The sequence below is a fragment of the Hemitrygon akajei genome, chromosome 16 (genome assembly GCF_048418815.1).
Source record: "Hemitrygon akajei chromosome 16, sHemAka1.3, whole genome shotgun sequence".
Classification (NCBI taxonomy): Eukaryota; Metazoa; Chordata; class Chondrichthyes; order Myliobatiformes; family Dasyatidae; genus Hemitrygon; species Hemitrygon akajei.
The window spans coordinates 16,766,220-16,781,038 of record NC_133139.1 but is presented as its reverse complement, the minus strand read 5'-3'; the positions used below and the strand labels follow the sequence as shown (position 1 = coordinate 16,781,038).

General features: G+C 44.7%; 1 protein-coding gene across 7 annotated transcripts in view; it reads left to right on the top strand.

The window, feature by feature from the left end:
* Positions 1–14,819, top strand: part of LOC140739785 (transducin-like enhancer protein 4) — a 253,383-nt gene that overhangs the window by 205,811 nt on the left and 32,753 nt on the right. For all 7 annotated transcript variants that reach the window (XM_073068307.1, XM_073068305.1, XM_073068304.1 and 4 more), the window contains one exon: positions 13,459–13,512. In XM_073068307.1, coding sequence (XP_072924408.1) covers positions 13,459–13,512 — 54 coding nt within the window. The remainder of the gene's footprint in view (positions 1–13,458; positions 13,513–14,819) is intronic.

Below are 14,819 nucleotides of genomic sequence, written 5' to 3'. Positions count from 1 at the left end.
AGGCTGAACACCCTGCTCCAAACCTCACTGAACTCCCTCAGAGACAGCAAAGCACCAGATCACTCAATCGGCCTAAAACCACACCGTCAAAATGTAAATCACCGTTTCCAATCACACACAGCTTAGCAGTAGAATCAAATTTGAAAGAAGTAAAAAAGTAGCTTGTGTACTGTCTGCAGGACATCGCCATTGGTCACTTAGTTCTCTAGCACCATCAAAAATGTATGGAATTAGGCCATTCAGCCCATCGTGGATGATTTATACCATAAGATAACTCTAAGCAGAGTTAGGCCATTTGGCTCATCAAGTCTGCTCTGACATTTCATCATGGCTGATCCATTTCCCTCTCAGCCCCAATTTCCTGCCTTCTCCCCATATCCCTTCATGCCCTGACCAATCAAGGATCTCTCAGCCTCTGCCTTAAATACACCCAATGACTTGGCCTCCACAGCCACCTGTGGCAATGAATTCCACAGATTCACCACCCTCTGGTTAAAGAAATTCCTCCTCCCCCTCATTCTAAAAGGACGACCCTCTATTTTGAAGCTGTGTCCTGGTCTTAGACTCCCTCACCACAGGAAACATCCTCTACAAGCCCATTCTATCAAGGCCTTTCAACATTCAATAGGTTTCAATAAGGTCACCCCTATTCTTCTGAATTCCAGTGAGTAGGGGCCCAGAGGCATTAAACACTCCTCACATGACAAGTCTTTCAATCCCAGAATCATTTTCAATGAAGCTCCTTTATTATTCCTCTCAACCCCATTTTTCTGCCTTCTCCCTGTAATCTTTGATGCCCTTACTAATTGAGAATCTATCAGCCTCCCCTTTAAATAGAATCTTTATATTTGCTTTGTTACTTTGATTAGGACATGAGGAAGAGGAGGAGGGGTGAGCCACATTGTCCAGAGTGCTGCCTTCAACATCCAATAGGCTCCTTCTTTCCGTATTCTGTCCCCAGGTCCTCTGATATTCATCATGTGAAAAAGCTCCATTTCAGCACTAAATACCCAACATTCCAAACACTCAGAGAATTTCTGAGAACTATAGCCTTCTGATAGTCCTAAATGTGCCAGAGAGTTGCGTAATCAAAGTTTAACGTACATTTATTATCGAAGTATGTATAATTTGTACAACCTCTAGATTCGTCTCCTTACAGGCAGCCACAGAACAAGAAACCCAAAAGAACCCATTAACAAAAAGTCATATGTTTAAAAAAGGGCAAATGCTGAATGTGAGGTTTGGGGGTTTATAAGGAAGGGTATTTTTTCCACCTACAGCATGGGTGGAGCGGGGAGTGAGAAGGTTGTGGGTGTAGGGACTCTTAAAACATCCAGGAAGTATCCAGGCATTGAAGGCTGCAGAACATGATGAAGGCTTGGTATAGGTAGGGTGGTGGGGTGGAGATGCATCTCTACCAAAGGAAGTGTAAGGCGCTCCTTCCCACCACTAACATGCAGGTCACCCTTGGGCACAGTGCAGCACCTGCTTAGCCCCTGATCAGGGTCATATGAAGCCATGGGAGCAGGTGGTGGATGGTCGTATGAGCAGCTGGTGCATATCACAAGTCCTGGTTATGTGACCACTGATGCCAGACAGACAACCCCTGAAGAGTATTGATAATAGCTTGGATCAGCTGTCTCGTAAAGTCACTGCCCAGAAGACGGCAATGGCAAACCACTTCTGCAGAAAAATTTGCCAAGAACAATCACGGTCAAAAGACCACAAACGCCCACGTCACGTGACGATAATGAGAGTCAGAGTAAAATTAGGCTCTTTGGCCTACCATGCCCAGTGATGGATCACCTGAAAAAGACAAAAGCTTGATGAGTTGTTAATCTTTAAACAGTTTGTAGCACCCTCAACTTTAAGTTGTTCAGTTGCGAGCTCAAACCATGTTTGCAATTATTCATCAGTGTGGTACAGAGCGACTGCTGCACCATCAGAGCTGAGTTGGTAACTGTGGTATTGACTACTTTCCCAAGGAATGTATGGTAAATAAAAACCATTTATAGTGCTGTGGAGGGTTCTCCCAGTAACCAACATTGAACTGTTGACAATGATGATCAGTTCATTTATTTCACTTGCTCTTTATGTCTCCTTGTTTAACAATCGTTACCACGTTTCCTACATGACAACAGTGAGAATGCTTCTGAAGTACTGCATGATAGAAGAACACCTTATGTTTCTTCTTGGAGAGCGTAGCGTTTAGCTCACGCCCGACTGTTCCCTCTCTACGTCTGTGCTCACGATTCCCACTGCTGTCTGTAAGGAGTTTGTACGTTCTCCCTGTGACATATGGGTTTCCTCTGGGTGCTCTGGTTTCCTCCCATATTCCAAGACATGCTGTAAAGTCAGTCCTGCTGAAGGGTCTCGGCCCAAAACATCGACTGTACTTTTTCCATCGATGCTGCCTGGCCTGCTGAGTCCCTCCGGCATTTTGTGTGCGTTGCTTGGGTCTGCAGATTTTCTCTTGTTTGTGCTGTTAAGGTTAGTGAGTTGCGGGCATGCTATGGTGTTGCCAGAAGCACGGCAAATCTTGTGGGCGGCCCGTCACAATCCTCACTGATTAGATTTGATGCAAACACTGTATGTTTCGATGTTCATGTGACAAATAAAGCTAATCTTAACAAATCTTAAAATGCTTCTTTAAGAAAAAGAAAGGTACTATATAAATGTATGTTTGAAACACTGTGAAACCGTTGGTTGTATGAAATCGCAACTGCTTTATCATTCTGAGTGCATCATACAGGCATAATCCAGAAGCGTACAAAAGCAAATATCTACACAACTGAGAATTTATATTTGAGAAGAGATACTCATATGCACATTTTGAAATTCCCACGGGAATCTCATTAGTGTTAACTGTTCAAATGATTTTGTATTGAATTGAATGGGTCACACAGCAGTGAGCAATCTCACACCTCATTTGTCACTGGTTTCAGCGCACCTTTCTCTCCAGACACTTGATAAAGGAAAATGCGACAGAGATACAGATCTTCTATTAAAATTAATTTCCCTCCTATCATGCAGAGGAAAATAATCCATTAGAATACAGAGTGCCCAGATAAACCTTGTATCCTACTCATTTGCACAGTTGAGACTTCCTTTGTTTAACCCCTGGGGCAACTGAAACTCCTAGTCTGCCTCCTGTGTGCTTCTTCCTGAATATCCCCAAGTTTTCAGATTGTTTCCCAGGGCTTTCCCATAATGGGGTGATGGGAGTTCCATTGTGCTTAACTTGCCCGAATAACAAAGCTGTAACAGTCTATTTCAAAAGGCTTTTCTCCCTTAATTGGTGTGTCCTGGTGTGTTACTAATATTGTGTGTTTATTATTAACAATCCAGTAAATGCGAATTGAAGGCTTTCTCCCTCTAATTTTTTAAATTTCAAGTGGGGCTGAATGACTCCTAAACCATTGTGGTTGTTATTTCAACATGACAGGTCTGAGCAAGCTCCCTTCTCATAAATTAGACACCTAGTCCCTTCCTCCTTTCACACCTGGCATGGAAACACCAGTGCTGGGGGCAGAAAAGGCTATTCAAAATTGTGGATACAGCCCAGTCCGTCCCAGGTAAAGCCCTCCTCAACATTGAACACATTTACAAGGAACACTACCATGAGAAAGCAATATTTATCATCATGGGCCCCCATAATCCAGTCCATCCCTTCTTGCTGCTACCTGGTCGGGAGATACAGGAGCCCTAGGTCCCACACCACCAGATTCAGGAACAGCTATTACCCTTCAATCACCAGACTCCTCAGCCGGCAAATTCATAATGTGCCCAGCCACACAGTCATGACCGTACAGGGAGTAGACTACAAAGTTTTAAAGATTAACTTTATTTGTCACATGTACAGTGTCATTTGCGTCAAAGCAAAACACGGCCCAAAGATGTGCTGGGGGCAGCCTGCAAGTGCCAACATAGCATGCCTACAACTCTCTAAACCTAGCACGTGTGTCTTTGGAAAGTGGGAGAGAACTGGAGTAGCTTTGAGGAAACCCACGTGGTCACAGGGAGAATGTGCAAACTCTTTATAGACCCTGGTGGGGATTGAACCCCTATCACTCATTGCTTGCCCTGTTAATAGCGTGATGCTATTGGCTACACTACTGTGCTGCTCAAGCATGCTTGAACGCATGGAGGTTCTCAAATAAATGTAGTCTCCCTGAATGTTCCCCTATTCATCTCAAGAGTCTCTACGGTCACATCCCGTTCCAGAGGCGAACTCAAAGACCAAAGATTCTGTACTCCTGGAGGCCTCGTGAGCATCAGAAAAGATCCCGTTCACTATTTGAAGAGCTCTGCATCATGGAAAGCCACAAGCAGATCATCTGATGATTTTCATGTGGTTGGTGGATCCGGCCATTTTCAAAAAAAGAAGTTACATCTCCTACATTGCAAGAACAGACTACAATTCACTAGTATTTAATTATTTCTGAAGTGTCTTGGAATCCACTAAATGCAAACCTCATCTTTTTTGCTAGCACCCGTTTTTGTGTTGTGAATTTGTTCGCCACTAGGAAGTCAACAAGCCAAAGGTATTTCATATCTTCTCATACCAGTGCTGTGGCTGTCTCCGTAAGGGCAAAGTTCATCGTATTTATAAGAGATAAATGAGACAATTTTCATGCAGGTTGTCTCAACACCACACTCAGTGTGTAGGTACGAGGGTTGAGTTACTGGATGAGTACCCTGAGGCCTTGGTTATTGATCAGGGGATGTGAGTTCAAATCCCAGCGTATTGACTGGTCAATTTAAACTCAAGTTATCATATAATTCTGCAATTTCAAAGCTATCATTAATAACTAAGCATGAAGTTTGTTGTACTGTCAAAACAAAAAACTCACAAGAGCTTCCTTTAGGGAAGGAAATTTGCTGCCTTTGCCTGGTCTGGCCTGTGTTTGACCCTGAACAAACCATTCGGCCCAGGGGCACTCTGGGAAGGGTAATAAGTACTGACTGAGCTAGCAATGTCCACATCCTGTCAGGGAATGAATTAATAAATACTTGCAGGTGTTATTTGCTGATGGGCTCCCTGATAAATTGTAAGGAAACCTGGCCTCTGGAACATCCCTGAATGTAATCATTTTGCCTTAGTTGCCAAGGCCCTAACTTCTAGAATTCCCTCATTTTCTTCCAAAGCAATCCTGAGAACCCTAAAATTTTCACCCTTTTTTGAGGCCAGTCCCTGCTTATGTGACTGAAATCTTGCTTAGTAATGTTTCTGTTTTATTTTACTGAATTAATAATGACATTATTGCAAGTTGTGGCAGTGATGAAGTGGTGAGCTGTGATCTGAGTCCACCCCAGATCCGATGTTCCATTTGATGCCGTTGTGCCCTGTGCTAACGCAGCACACGTATAAATGTTCCTCTCAGTTTCAACCCCAACTCTCGACACGTGCTGCGTCAACACAAAAGCCATTTCATCCTTCAAATCTCTGCAGTTCGCTCACTGGCTGCTGAACACGGCAGAAACCCACTTAAATGCCTGACTAACTTAACTTTGTGCCACACACCTACGAATAAAATCATTCACCAGAGCTCAGAGTGGGTTTCTGGAAAATTAGTCCAGCTATTTGCTTGCATCTGGAAGGTGTCTTTCATTGTCAAGCTACCTCACTCCCAGCACATTACTGCCCTCTGCTGGTCACTGCCAAACGTGCAGCTGCAGGCGCGGGATAATATATGAGGTACTTTAAGTTGCATAGCACAGGGTCATTGGAGAGGAGTGTTCTATTCTAACTCTAGTGCCTAGGAGCTCACTATTCACACAGAGTTTACACCAAATAAGCACCTGATATTGTTTCTATGTCCTGTGACCTCATGATTTATTTACAGACAAATACACTGCAGAAGCATCTGGTCCACCGTGACACTAAAGTAGAATAAAGCTGTAAATATGCCCCGCTGTGTACAAAATATGTGCCGAGAATCCTTTTAGTTGTGTCAGGGTGAATTGAAGCATGAAGCAGCAGTGAGCCTTAGTTTGCTGCAAAAGGCTTGGATCTGGTAATCGGTGCATAACTTTTTTTTATTGACGGTTTAGTCGGCAGATTTAGAAGTAAAAGCCCAGTGAAATGTGGTTGCAATCAGCTTTGGGTTTTCTGATTTCCTGCCCATATCCCAACAGTACAGCAGTTCGCTCAGAGCTCCATTGACCTGGGTCCAGTCCTGCAAGGAGTCTGCATGTTTTCAATGTGACCCTATGGGTTTCTTCCCCTGGGTCCTCCCGTTTCCTCCCATGCCCCAATGAGGGGAAGGCTATTTTACCACTGTCATTTTTTCCCTCGTGTGGATAAATGGGCGAATCTTGGGGAAGTTGATGTCAATGTGCTGAGAGTACATTGAAAAGTACTAGACAAATGGGATTGCTTAATGAGCTAACACAGAGTAGATGGGCCAAATTGGCTCCCTCTTTGTTGTTTGGAGATATGAAATCTATGAACAATTTCCATTTATGTAGTTTGGTTCAAAATAAGTTTGTTATCAAAGTACATGTACTTTACCATTTACAATCCTGAGATTAATTTTCTTGAGGGCATAAATTAATCTATAGAATAATAACCATAACAGAATTAGGGAAAGACCACCCAAATTGGGTGTTCAACCAGTGTGCAAAAAGACAACAAGCTGTGGACATACAAAAAGAATAAATAAACAGTAAATATCGAGAACGTGAGACGAAGAGTCCTTGAAAGTGAGTCCATTGGTTGTGGGAACATTTTAATGATGGGGCAAGTGAAGTTGAGTGACATTATCCCTTTTGCTTTAAGAGCCTGATGGATGAAGGGTAATAGCTCTTCCTGAACCTGGTGGTGTGAGTCCTGAGGAACCTGTACTTTCTTCCTGATGGCAGCAGTGAGAAGAGAGCACGACCTGGGTGGTACGAGTCCTTGATGATGGATGCTGCTTTCCTGCAACATTGTTTTATGTAGATGTGCTCAAAGGTGGGGAGGGCTTTACCTGTGATGGACTGGGCTGTATCCACAACTTTTTGTAGGATTTTCCATTCGAGGGCGTGGTGTTTCCATAGCAGGCTGTGATGCAGCCAGTCAACATACTCTCCGCTTGTAATGCCATTCAGATGAAAAAGAAATTACACAGGGTTTTACCAGTTGGTAGTGGCAATGGTGCCAGTGAAAAGGAGACTAGTGAAGGTGAGCAATCTAGCTTTGTTGATACAGTTGTTTCCTTGGATGATACTGGGGAAGAAAGGTTATGTATATATAGTGCAATGTTAAGGCCGATTTATAGTTGTGCGTACGTAGCCCTGATTTTCACTTCTGCGTCGCTCTACGCCGTATCGAGCATGCGTTGGTGTGTGCCAAAACGCTAGTTGGCGGTGGGGTTTCTATGCCACTGTGTTGAGTTTCTTCATGAGCGACATGGACGAGGCAATGCACTTCAAACATTTTCGCATGTCGGCAGGTAGATTTGACGATTTGGTTCATCTATTTCGCATCGGTGTACAGACATGGTGGAGAAGAAGCAACCGGAAATGCGTAGGAGGAAATGTGATGCTACCAAGCGGGCCAATCACAGTTGTCGTGGTCTGCGTCGCCGCAATGCGCGAGTTACTTTTTTGGGGAGGTGCGCATCACCCTACGGCGTAGGGTACGCGGTACCTATGGTGCAGATGCGACGCACAAGTATAAATCAGCCTTAACTTGTCCTCACTTCCATAAACGGACAATGTTCAAGGGAGGAATCAGGAGTGGGAGAGCAGGAGTGGTAGTTAGAGAGTGCCAGCATCAGTTTGTCTTCAATAGCTTGTCTCTCTACTCTCAGCTGAGCGTTAGCATGTGCTGGGTCCCACGGGCTCTGCGGCCTGTGAGTGACTGGGAAAAGAATCATTTAAAAACAAAGGAATGGTGCATTCATCGCATATAAGAGCCCACATTGCATCATTTCCAAAAGCGGACTCGTCCCAAGCCTTGATCGGACATTGGTCATTCCATCCTTGTGAGTTGGTTGCTCTCTAAGCCCCTATTCTTGGCTTGATTTGGTTGCTAAGGAACATATCTGTGGCCCTGTGGTAGCAGCTATTAACTTCAATTTGATTTGTTAGGGTGAAGGGAAGGGAAGTGGGCTAGGCTCCAGTTTCAAGTGGGCCACACCAGCTGCTGCTCTGATGACTATATTTTACTGTCATCTTATGTGGCCCAGGAAGCTCTGAGCAAATCTGGGACCTCCAGTGAGCTTCGCAGTTGCCAAAAGGCCAATCACATTGCTGCTGGGAGCTTACTGTGTTACCATTAGTTGGGGACATTGCAGGACTTTGTAAACAGCCTGTCTGGAGCTGGGCATCTATCTATTTACTTACATTTGCACAGTTTGTCTTCTTTTCCACATGGGTTGCTTGTCAGTCTTTGTAATTTTTCATTGATTCTGTTATACTTCTTTGTGCTGCTGTGAATGCCTGCAGGAAAATGAATCTCAGGGTAGTATATGGGGACATATTCGTACTTTGATAATAAATTTACTTTCAACTTTGGATGTGAAAGCTAAGAATACTGATCGCTTGAAGTTGCCTGGGGGTCTGGAGATTCTTGTTTCAGCTGGTAGCCTCCTGGTCAGATAAGCCCAGTGAAGGTTCTAATGACCAGAATGTTCACTCTGGTGCAATAATCGATGGTCAACTGCAGTCACTGAACTGTTCCAACAGAGGAAACCATGTGGCCCCACAAGTCCATGCTGACTCCAAGTAGATCAATCAATGCAGTTCAAAAGGTCCATTTAACATCAGAAGATGTGTACAGTATACACTGAAATTCATACTCTTCACCGATGTCCACGAAACTAGAAACGCCATGGAATGAATGACAGAAACATCGAAGCCCCCCCCCTTCCCCCACCCACGCCAGGAGAAGCAATGATACCCCCCCATCCCCCACCACCATGCAAGCAACAGCAGAAGCCCCCCTCCCAAAGAGTTCTTGATCCAGGGTCCGTCAAAACTACCATCCACAACCCAGCACTTTGCTGTGTCTGAAAGGCTCCCTCTCTCTCTAGCAAGGGAGCGAGTGGTCGCTCCAGCAACAATGAGAGCTGAAACCAGCAGTTCAATCCCTCTGCTCTTCCTGTACTGCCCTGTGTGTTATTTTCTCTCAAATGCTCTCCATACAGCTTTTGAAACATATGATTGAGACTGCTTCCAATCCATGTGACAGGCCGGCGGGCATTGGGGCCTGGCACAGGGTTTCCTTGTTGCCATCCAGTTTAAAGGAACCACACGCCCCAGAGGACACAGCCTATGGCAAGGCTCGTTGGCAGCTGATTGAAGTATTAACTTTTCACCCCCATTCTCTGTCTGCATTACATGCTAGATTCTAGAAATAAACTCATTTATTCATGTGCTGCAGTTGCCTGATATCCTCAAGGTTTTGTTAATGTCTCCATTTGCTGTGGATCTGAAGGCTGGTAGTAGTAATCTTATCCAGATCCGCAAGTTTTGTTTTGCCTTTCCCCATCCTCCATTTGGTATATTTTTGTCCTTCCTGAACCCACTGATCCATGTTGGCATTTAGTTCTGTGGCACCAGCTACCTTCCGGGGCATTGGAAGATGATTGGTGCCTAGAGAACTAAATTCAAAGTGCATTAATTATCAAAGAATATATTCTAAGTGGCGTTCTGTCCTCTTTTTCTCTTAGGCCTGAGTGGTTTGCCAGGCCATTTGAGAGGGCAGTTAAGGGCAGAGGGGCAGAAATTACCAGAGCCTGGAAGCACGTACTACCAGGCCCAAGGACCACTTCTGCCCCACTGTTATAAGACCACTGAATGGTTCCCTAATACAACAAACAGACTTCTGATCTCACAATCTACCTTGCAGTTAACTTGCATCTAACTTTCTACCCACACTGAACTTTCCTGGCACCCTAATTTACCCAAGTGGGACGTGTGGGACACGGGCTCTGTCTGCACTTCTCGCTGTCTTGGTAAAGTAGACAACATAACCAAAGGCCTAACCCAGGCAGGACATTCCCTCTTTGCCGGCCACCCCCACCACCCTATCAGGTGCAAGATGCAAAACTCCGAAAGCACAGACCACCAGCCTCAAGGACGGCTCCTACCCTGCTGTTACAAGACTATTGAATGGTCCCCTAGTATGATAAGATGGACTCTTGACCTCACAATCTACATTGCTGCAACCTTTCACCTTACTCTTGACCTGCACTGAGTTTTCTTTGCTAATTGTTTTACCCTGTTCTATCTCAATGCGCTGATGTAATGAACTGATCTGTATGAGTGGTGTACAAGATAGGTTTTCCACTGTACTTCAGTATATTCGGATGTAAGAAAATGGAGGGCTATGTAGGAGGGAAGAGCTAGATTGACCTTGGAGTAGATTAAAGGGTGGGCATAACACTGCGGGCCGAAGGGCCTGTACTGCACTGTACTCTTCTACGTTCTTCGTGACAATAATAAGCCAATTGTTATATTGCTGTGGCCAGGACTCCTTATCCCCAACAATGGAGAGACGGGTGAACTTAGACCACTAATAACTGATCAGCAGCTTCATAATCTCCAGTTTTCAATTCCAGATTTAGTTTGTAAGTTAAATTTTAATCTTAATCCAAACAGGCACTTTAGTCAAGGATGCCATCTGGTTTTACAGTGATCACTATTGTAGTCTTCATCTAAAATGTCACAAGGATTGGTCTTCATCTAGACATGTCATTGGAAAGCCAGTTATGCGACTCCCAGCTGATTAGAGCTGATTATTATAATATACATCACATAACAAAGCTGATGTAATATCACCATCTTTGTGACATTGAAGAGTTCCTGAGCCCGTGTACCTGGAGGCAACAGCTGGATAAGGTACAGGAGGGTGTTGCCCATTCAACCATCAGCAGGGTAGCGTTTGTCGTCTGTCAGACTTGCTGCGTTGAACTCTGCCTCTGTAGTACGGCTCCATGCAACAGAGCACACGTTTCTACTCCAGTGTCTCTGTGGAGTGGAAGAGAGAATGGCTGGGGCAGCCTCTGTGTTTCATTCTCAAACACTAGTCATGGAGTATCACAGAACTGTTACAGCATTGAAGAAGGCCATTTGGCCCATTTAACTTGTACGTACCCATACAAGAACCATTCTGCTACTCCCAGTGTTCTGCCTCCATCCGATAAGCTTGCCAATTCTTTCCTTTCAGATACGTATCCTTCTCTCTTATAACTGAATTTGCCTCAACACTCTCCAGTGCATTCAAGACTTGCCCTGTACAATAAGCTTTCCACTTCTGGTTCTTATACCAACCTCTTTTTTTCCATGTGCTTTACTCTGGACTTTCCACCAACGGGAACAATTTGCCTACTCCATGGAAGCATTCACGGTTTTATACGCCTCTGTCCGATTCCCTTTAACCTGTTCTGGTCCACAATCTCAGCTTCCCTACCACAATTAGAACTGTGCCCTGTAGTTAATATTGCTCTCACTCACACTTCCTACCAACACGTAACCCTTTACATTTTTAACTACTCCCCTTCCCACTCTGTTTCCTGTAAAAAAAAGAGCTATTCCCGTTTCACAGTTTCTTTGTCTCTGCTGCATCTGTTCCCTGGATGGGGTTTCTAGGACTTTAGAGATACCCTCCTCCTTCAAAGAATGGGGCTTCCCTTCCTGCACCATTGATGCTGCCCTCGCCCACATCTCCTACATGTCCCTGATATACTCACTCAACTCATCTTCCCGCCACCTAAACAGAGAGAGGGTTCCTCTTGTCCTCATCTATCACCCCATCCAACACATCATACTCTGCAAGTTCCACCATTCTCAGCAGGGTCTTACCACCAAACACATCTTCACCTCCCACCCCGCCCCCCCACACTCTCTGCTTTCCACAGGGATTGCTCCCTCTGTGATTCCCTTGTCCATTCATTCCTCCCCACTAATCTCCCTCCTAACACTTATCCCTGCAAGCACCTGCCCATTCACATCCTCCCTTACCTCCATCCAGGGCCGCAAACACTCCTTCCAGGTGAGGTTCCACTTCATGTGTGAATCTGTTGTAGCTGTGCTCCCAATGCGGCCTCTGGTACATTGGTGAGACCCTTTGTAAATTGGGGGGAGCGGCTTTGCTGAACGGCTTCACTCCATCCGCCAAAAGCTGAATTTCTGGTGGCCAACCCTTTTGAATTCCTATCCCCATTTCCATTTTGACATGTCTCCTCTTCTGCCACGATGAGACCACACTCATGGTGGAGGGGCAATGCCTCGTATTCCATCAAGGTATAGCCTCCAACCTACTGGCATGAACATTGATATCCCGTATCGGTCATTTTTTTTCTTACTCTTTTCCTTCCCCCTTCCCTCTTCTTCAATTCCCCACTCGGGCCTCTTACCTCTTCTCACTTGTCTATCACTTCCCCTGGTGCCCCTCCTTCTTCCCTTTCTCCCATGATCTATTCTCCTCTATCAGATTCCTTCTTCTCCAGCCTTTTACCTTTCCCACCCACCTTTTAGTTCAGAGGATCCCAACCTGGGGCCCACACATCCCTCTGTAAATGGTAGGCATTAATAAAAAGATTGGGAACCCCTGTTCTAGTTAGTCCTCCATCTCCTTCCTTTTTAGTCCTGAGGAAGTGTCTCACGCTGAAATATCAACTATTTATTCATGACCAGCTGAGTTCCTCCAGCATTTTTTGTGTGTGCTCTGGATTTCCTGCATCTGCACTATCTGCAGCATTATTACAGTGTAAAAGAATGCATATGATATGCATTTTACTTATGGTTGAGCGAAAGCAAGGAATGGCCAAAGGATTTGTAAACCCAACTTGCTTACAGGCTGTGATAAACCTCACTAAGGAATGGTTGGCATTGTGAAAGGTTTCCCAATCCCTGGTACTGATATTGTTAATTACTCTCAATGCTACCCGATTTCAACTACGTACTCAATTTCAAACCAGCACAATGGATAATCATATTTTCTCCTCATCTTGCCTCTTTCCTAATTGCTCTTGAGTGGGTTGACAAGGTTTTTGCCCATTCAATCACAGATCTCTGGATTCTGGCTGAGCATCAATTTAATCTGACAAGAATTTTGAAAAAAAAAACACAAAATGTTTGGAAGCGGTAAGTGACGGTAACGTTGCATCAACATATCCACAGATGCAAAAGTGAAAATAAATCTCCACGTTAACCACAAAAAGATAGCATTTGTTAGTGGAGGTTCTAAGTCTGTGACCCTGTGATGTCATATTATCAGCAAGGTCCACCAGAAAATCAGAGGCAGATCGCCCACAATCTCCTGGTATAATTTCCTCAGATTCTTAGTGGTTGAAGTCATTTTGTTAAATATTGCCAAGAAACATGCTTACATGTCCTTTTTCAGTTTGATCTGTTCTTGTGTTATAAAAACTCAGCAAGGAAATACTGGGAGGGGTATTTCCTACAGACAGTCTCCATGCAGTCCTGATAATGCACTGCTTACATAATTTTCTCCTTTATATTTAGGACAGTGATGGTGATAAGAGCGACGATAACTTGGTTGTGGATGTTTCAAATGAGGTTGGTGTTTTCCCATAATTGTAATTAAATGAATTGATTATCAAAATTACTTCTATATGATTTGTCAGAGTCTTGATATTTGCTTTGTATTTTCTAAAGTCTCGTGCCATCTGATGGGTCACTTTTAAATTTAAGGAATCGATGAGGAGAGGTTTTGTCACTGGGTGGGGGGGGGGGTGAAGAGATCTACAATTGGTCATCATGCAATTCACATGCTTTTGATTCAACACTTAAATCTTATGATAGGACCATAAAATATAGGAACAGAAATAGGCCTATCAACTTCTGTGCCATTCAATTATGGCTGATTTATTATTTTACCATTTCTTAACCCTATAATATTGCCTTCTTCCCACAATCTTTCAACCTTGAGTCTATCAAGAACCCAACAATCAGCTTTAAATATATCCAACATGTGCCTCCCCAGCCTCTGTGGGAACAAATTCCATAGGTCCCCCACCCTCTGGCTGAGGCTAGTAAGACCCTGCAGGTCCTTTCAGATGAGGCACCACTTCACTTGCGAGTCAGCTGGGGTGATATACTGTATCCGGAGCTCCCGATGTGGCCATTTATACATTGGGGAGACCCGCCGCAGACTGGGAGACCGTTTTGCCGCACATGGGATCTCCCTGTGGCCACACACTTCAATTCCACAGACCATTCCCACTCCGACATGTCTGTCCATGGCCTCCTCTACCGTCAAGATGAGGCCGCGCGCAGGTCGATGGAGCAATACCTTATCTCCCGCCTAGGTAGCCTCCTACCTACCGGCATGAACATCCAACTCACAGACCTCCGTTGATACCCCTGCCCCCCCCCCTTACCCCCATCCCTATCTATTATTTCAGTCTGGTTCTCTTTCTCTCTTTTTTCCCCCCTCACTATAATCTCCCCCCAGCCCTACCTTTCTTTCTCTTTTATTTCCCATAATTCTCCACCTTCCCCCTAGCCCATTTCCCTCCAACCTATCACTTCCTAGCTCTCTACTTTATCCCTCCCCCCACTTCTTATCGCCCCCCTTGACCATCCCATGTTACTTCACTCCTGATGAAGGGTTTTAGCCTGAAACATCGTCACTTCCTCCTCCCATAGATGCTGTCTGGCCTGCTGAGTTCTGCCAGCATTTTTTGTTTTTATTTATTTCCAGCATCTGCAGATTCACTTGTAATACCCTGCATAATTGTGTTTATATCCCACATAAGCCCCCTCCCATTGCTCTTCCTCGAATCCCATCAGCTGTCCTTGTCTCCCTTTGCGTGTCCAGTGGTTCCCTGAATGCATCGTAATATCTGAAGTGGATCACTCTC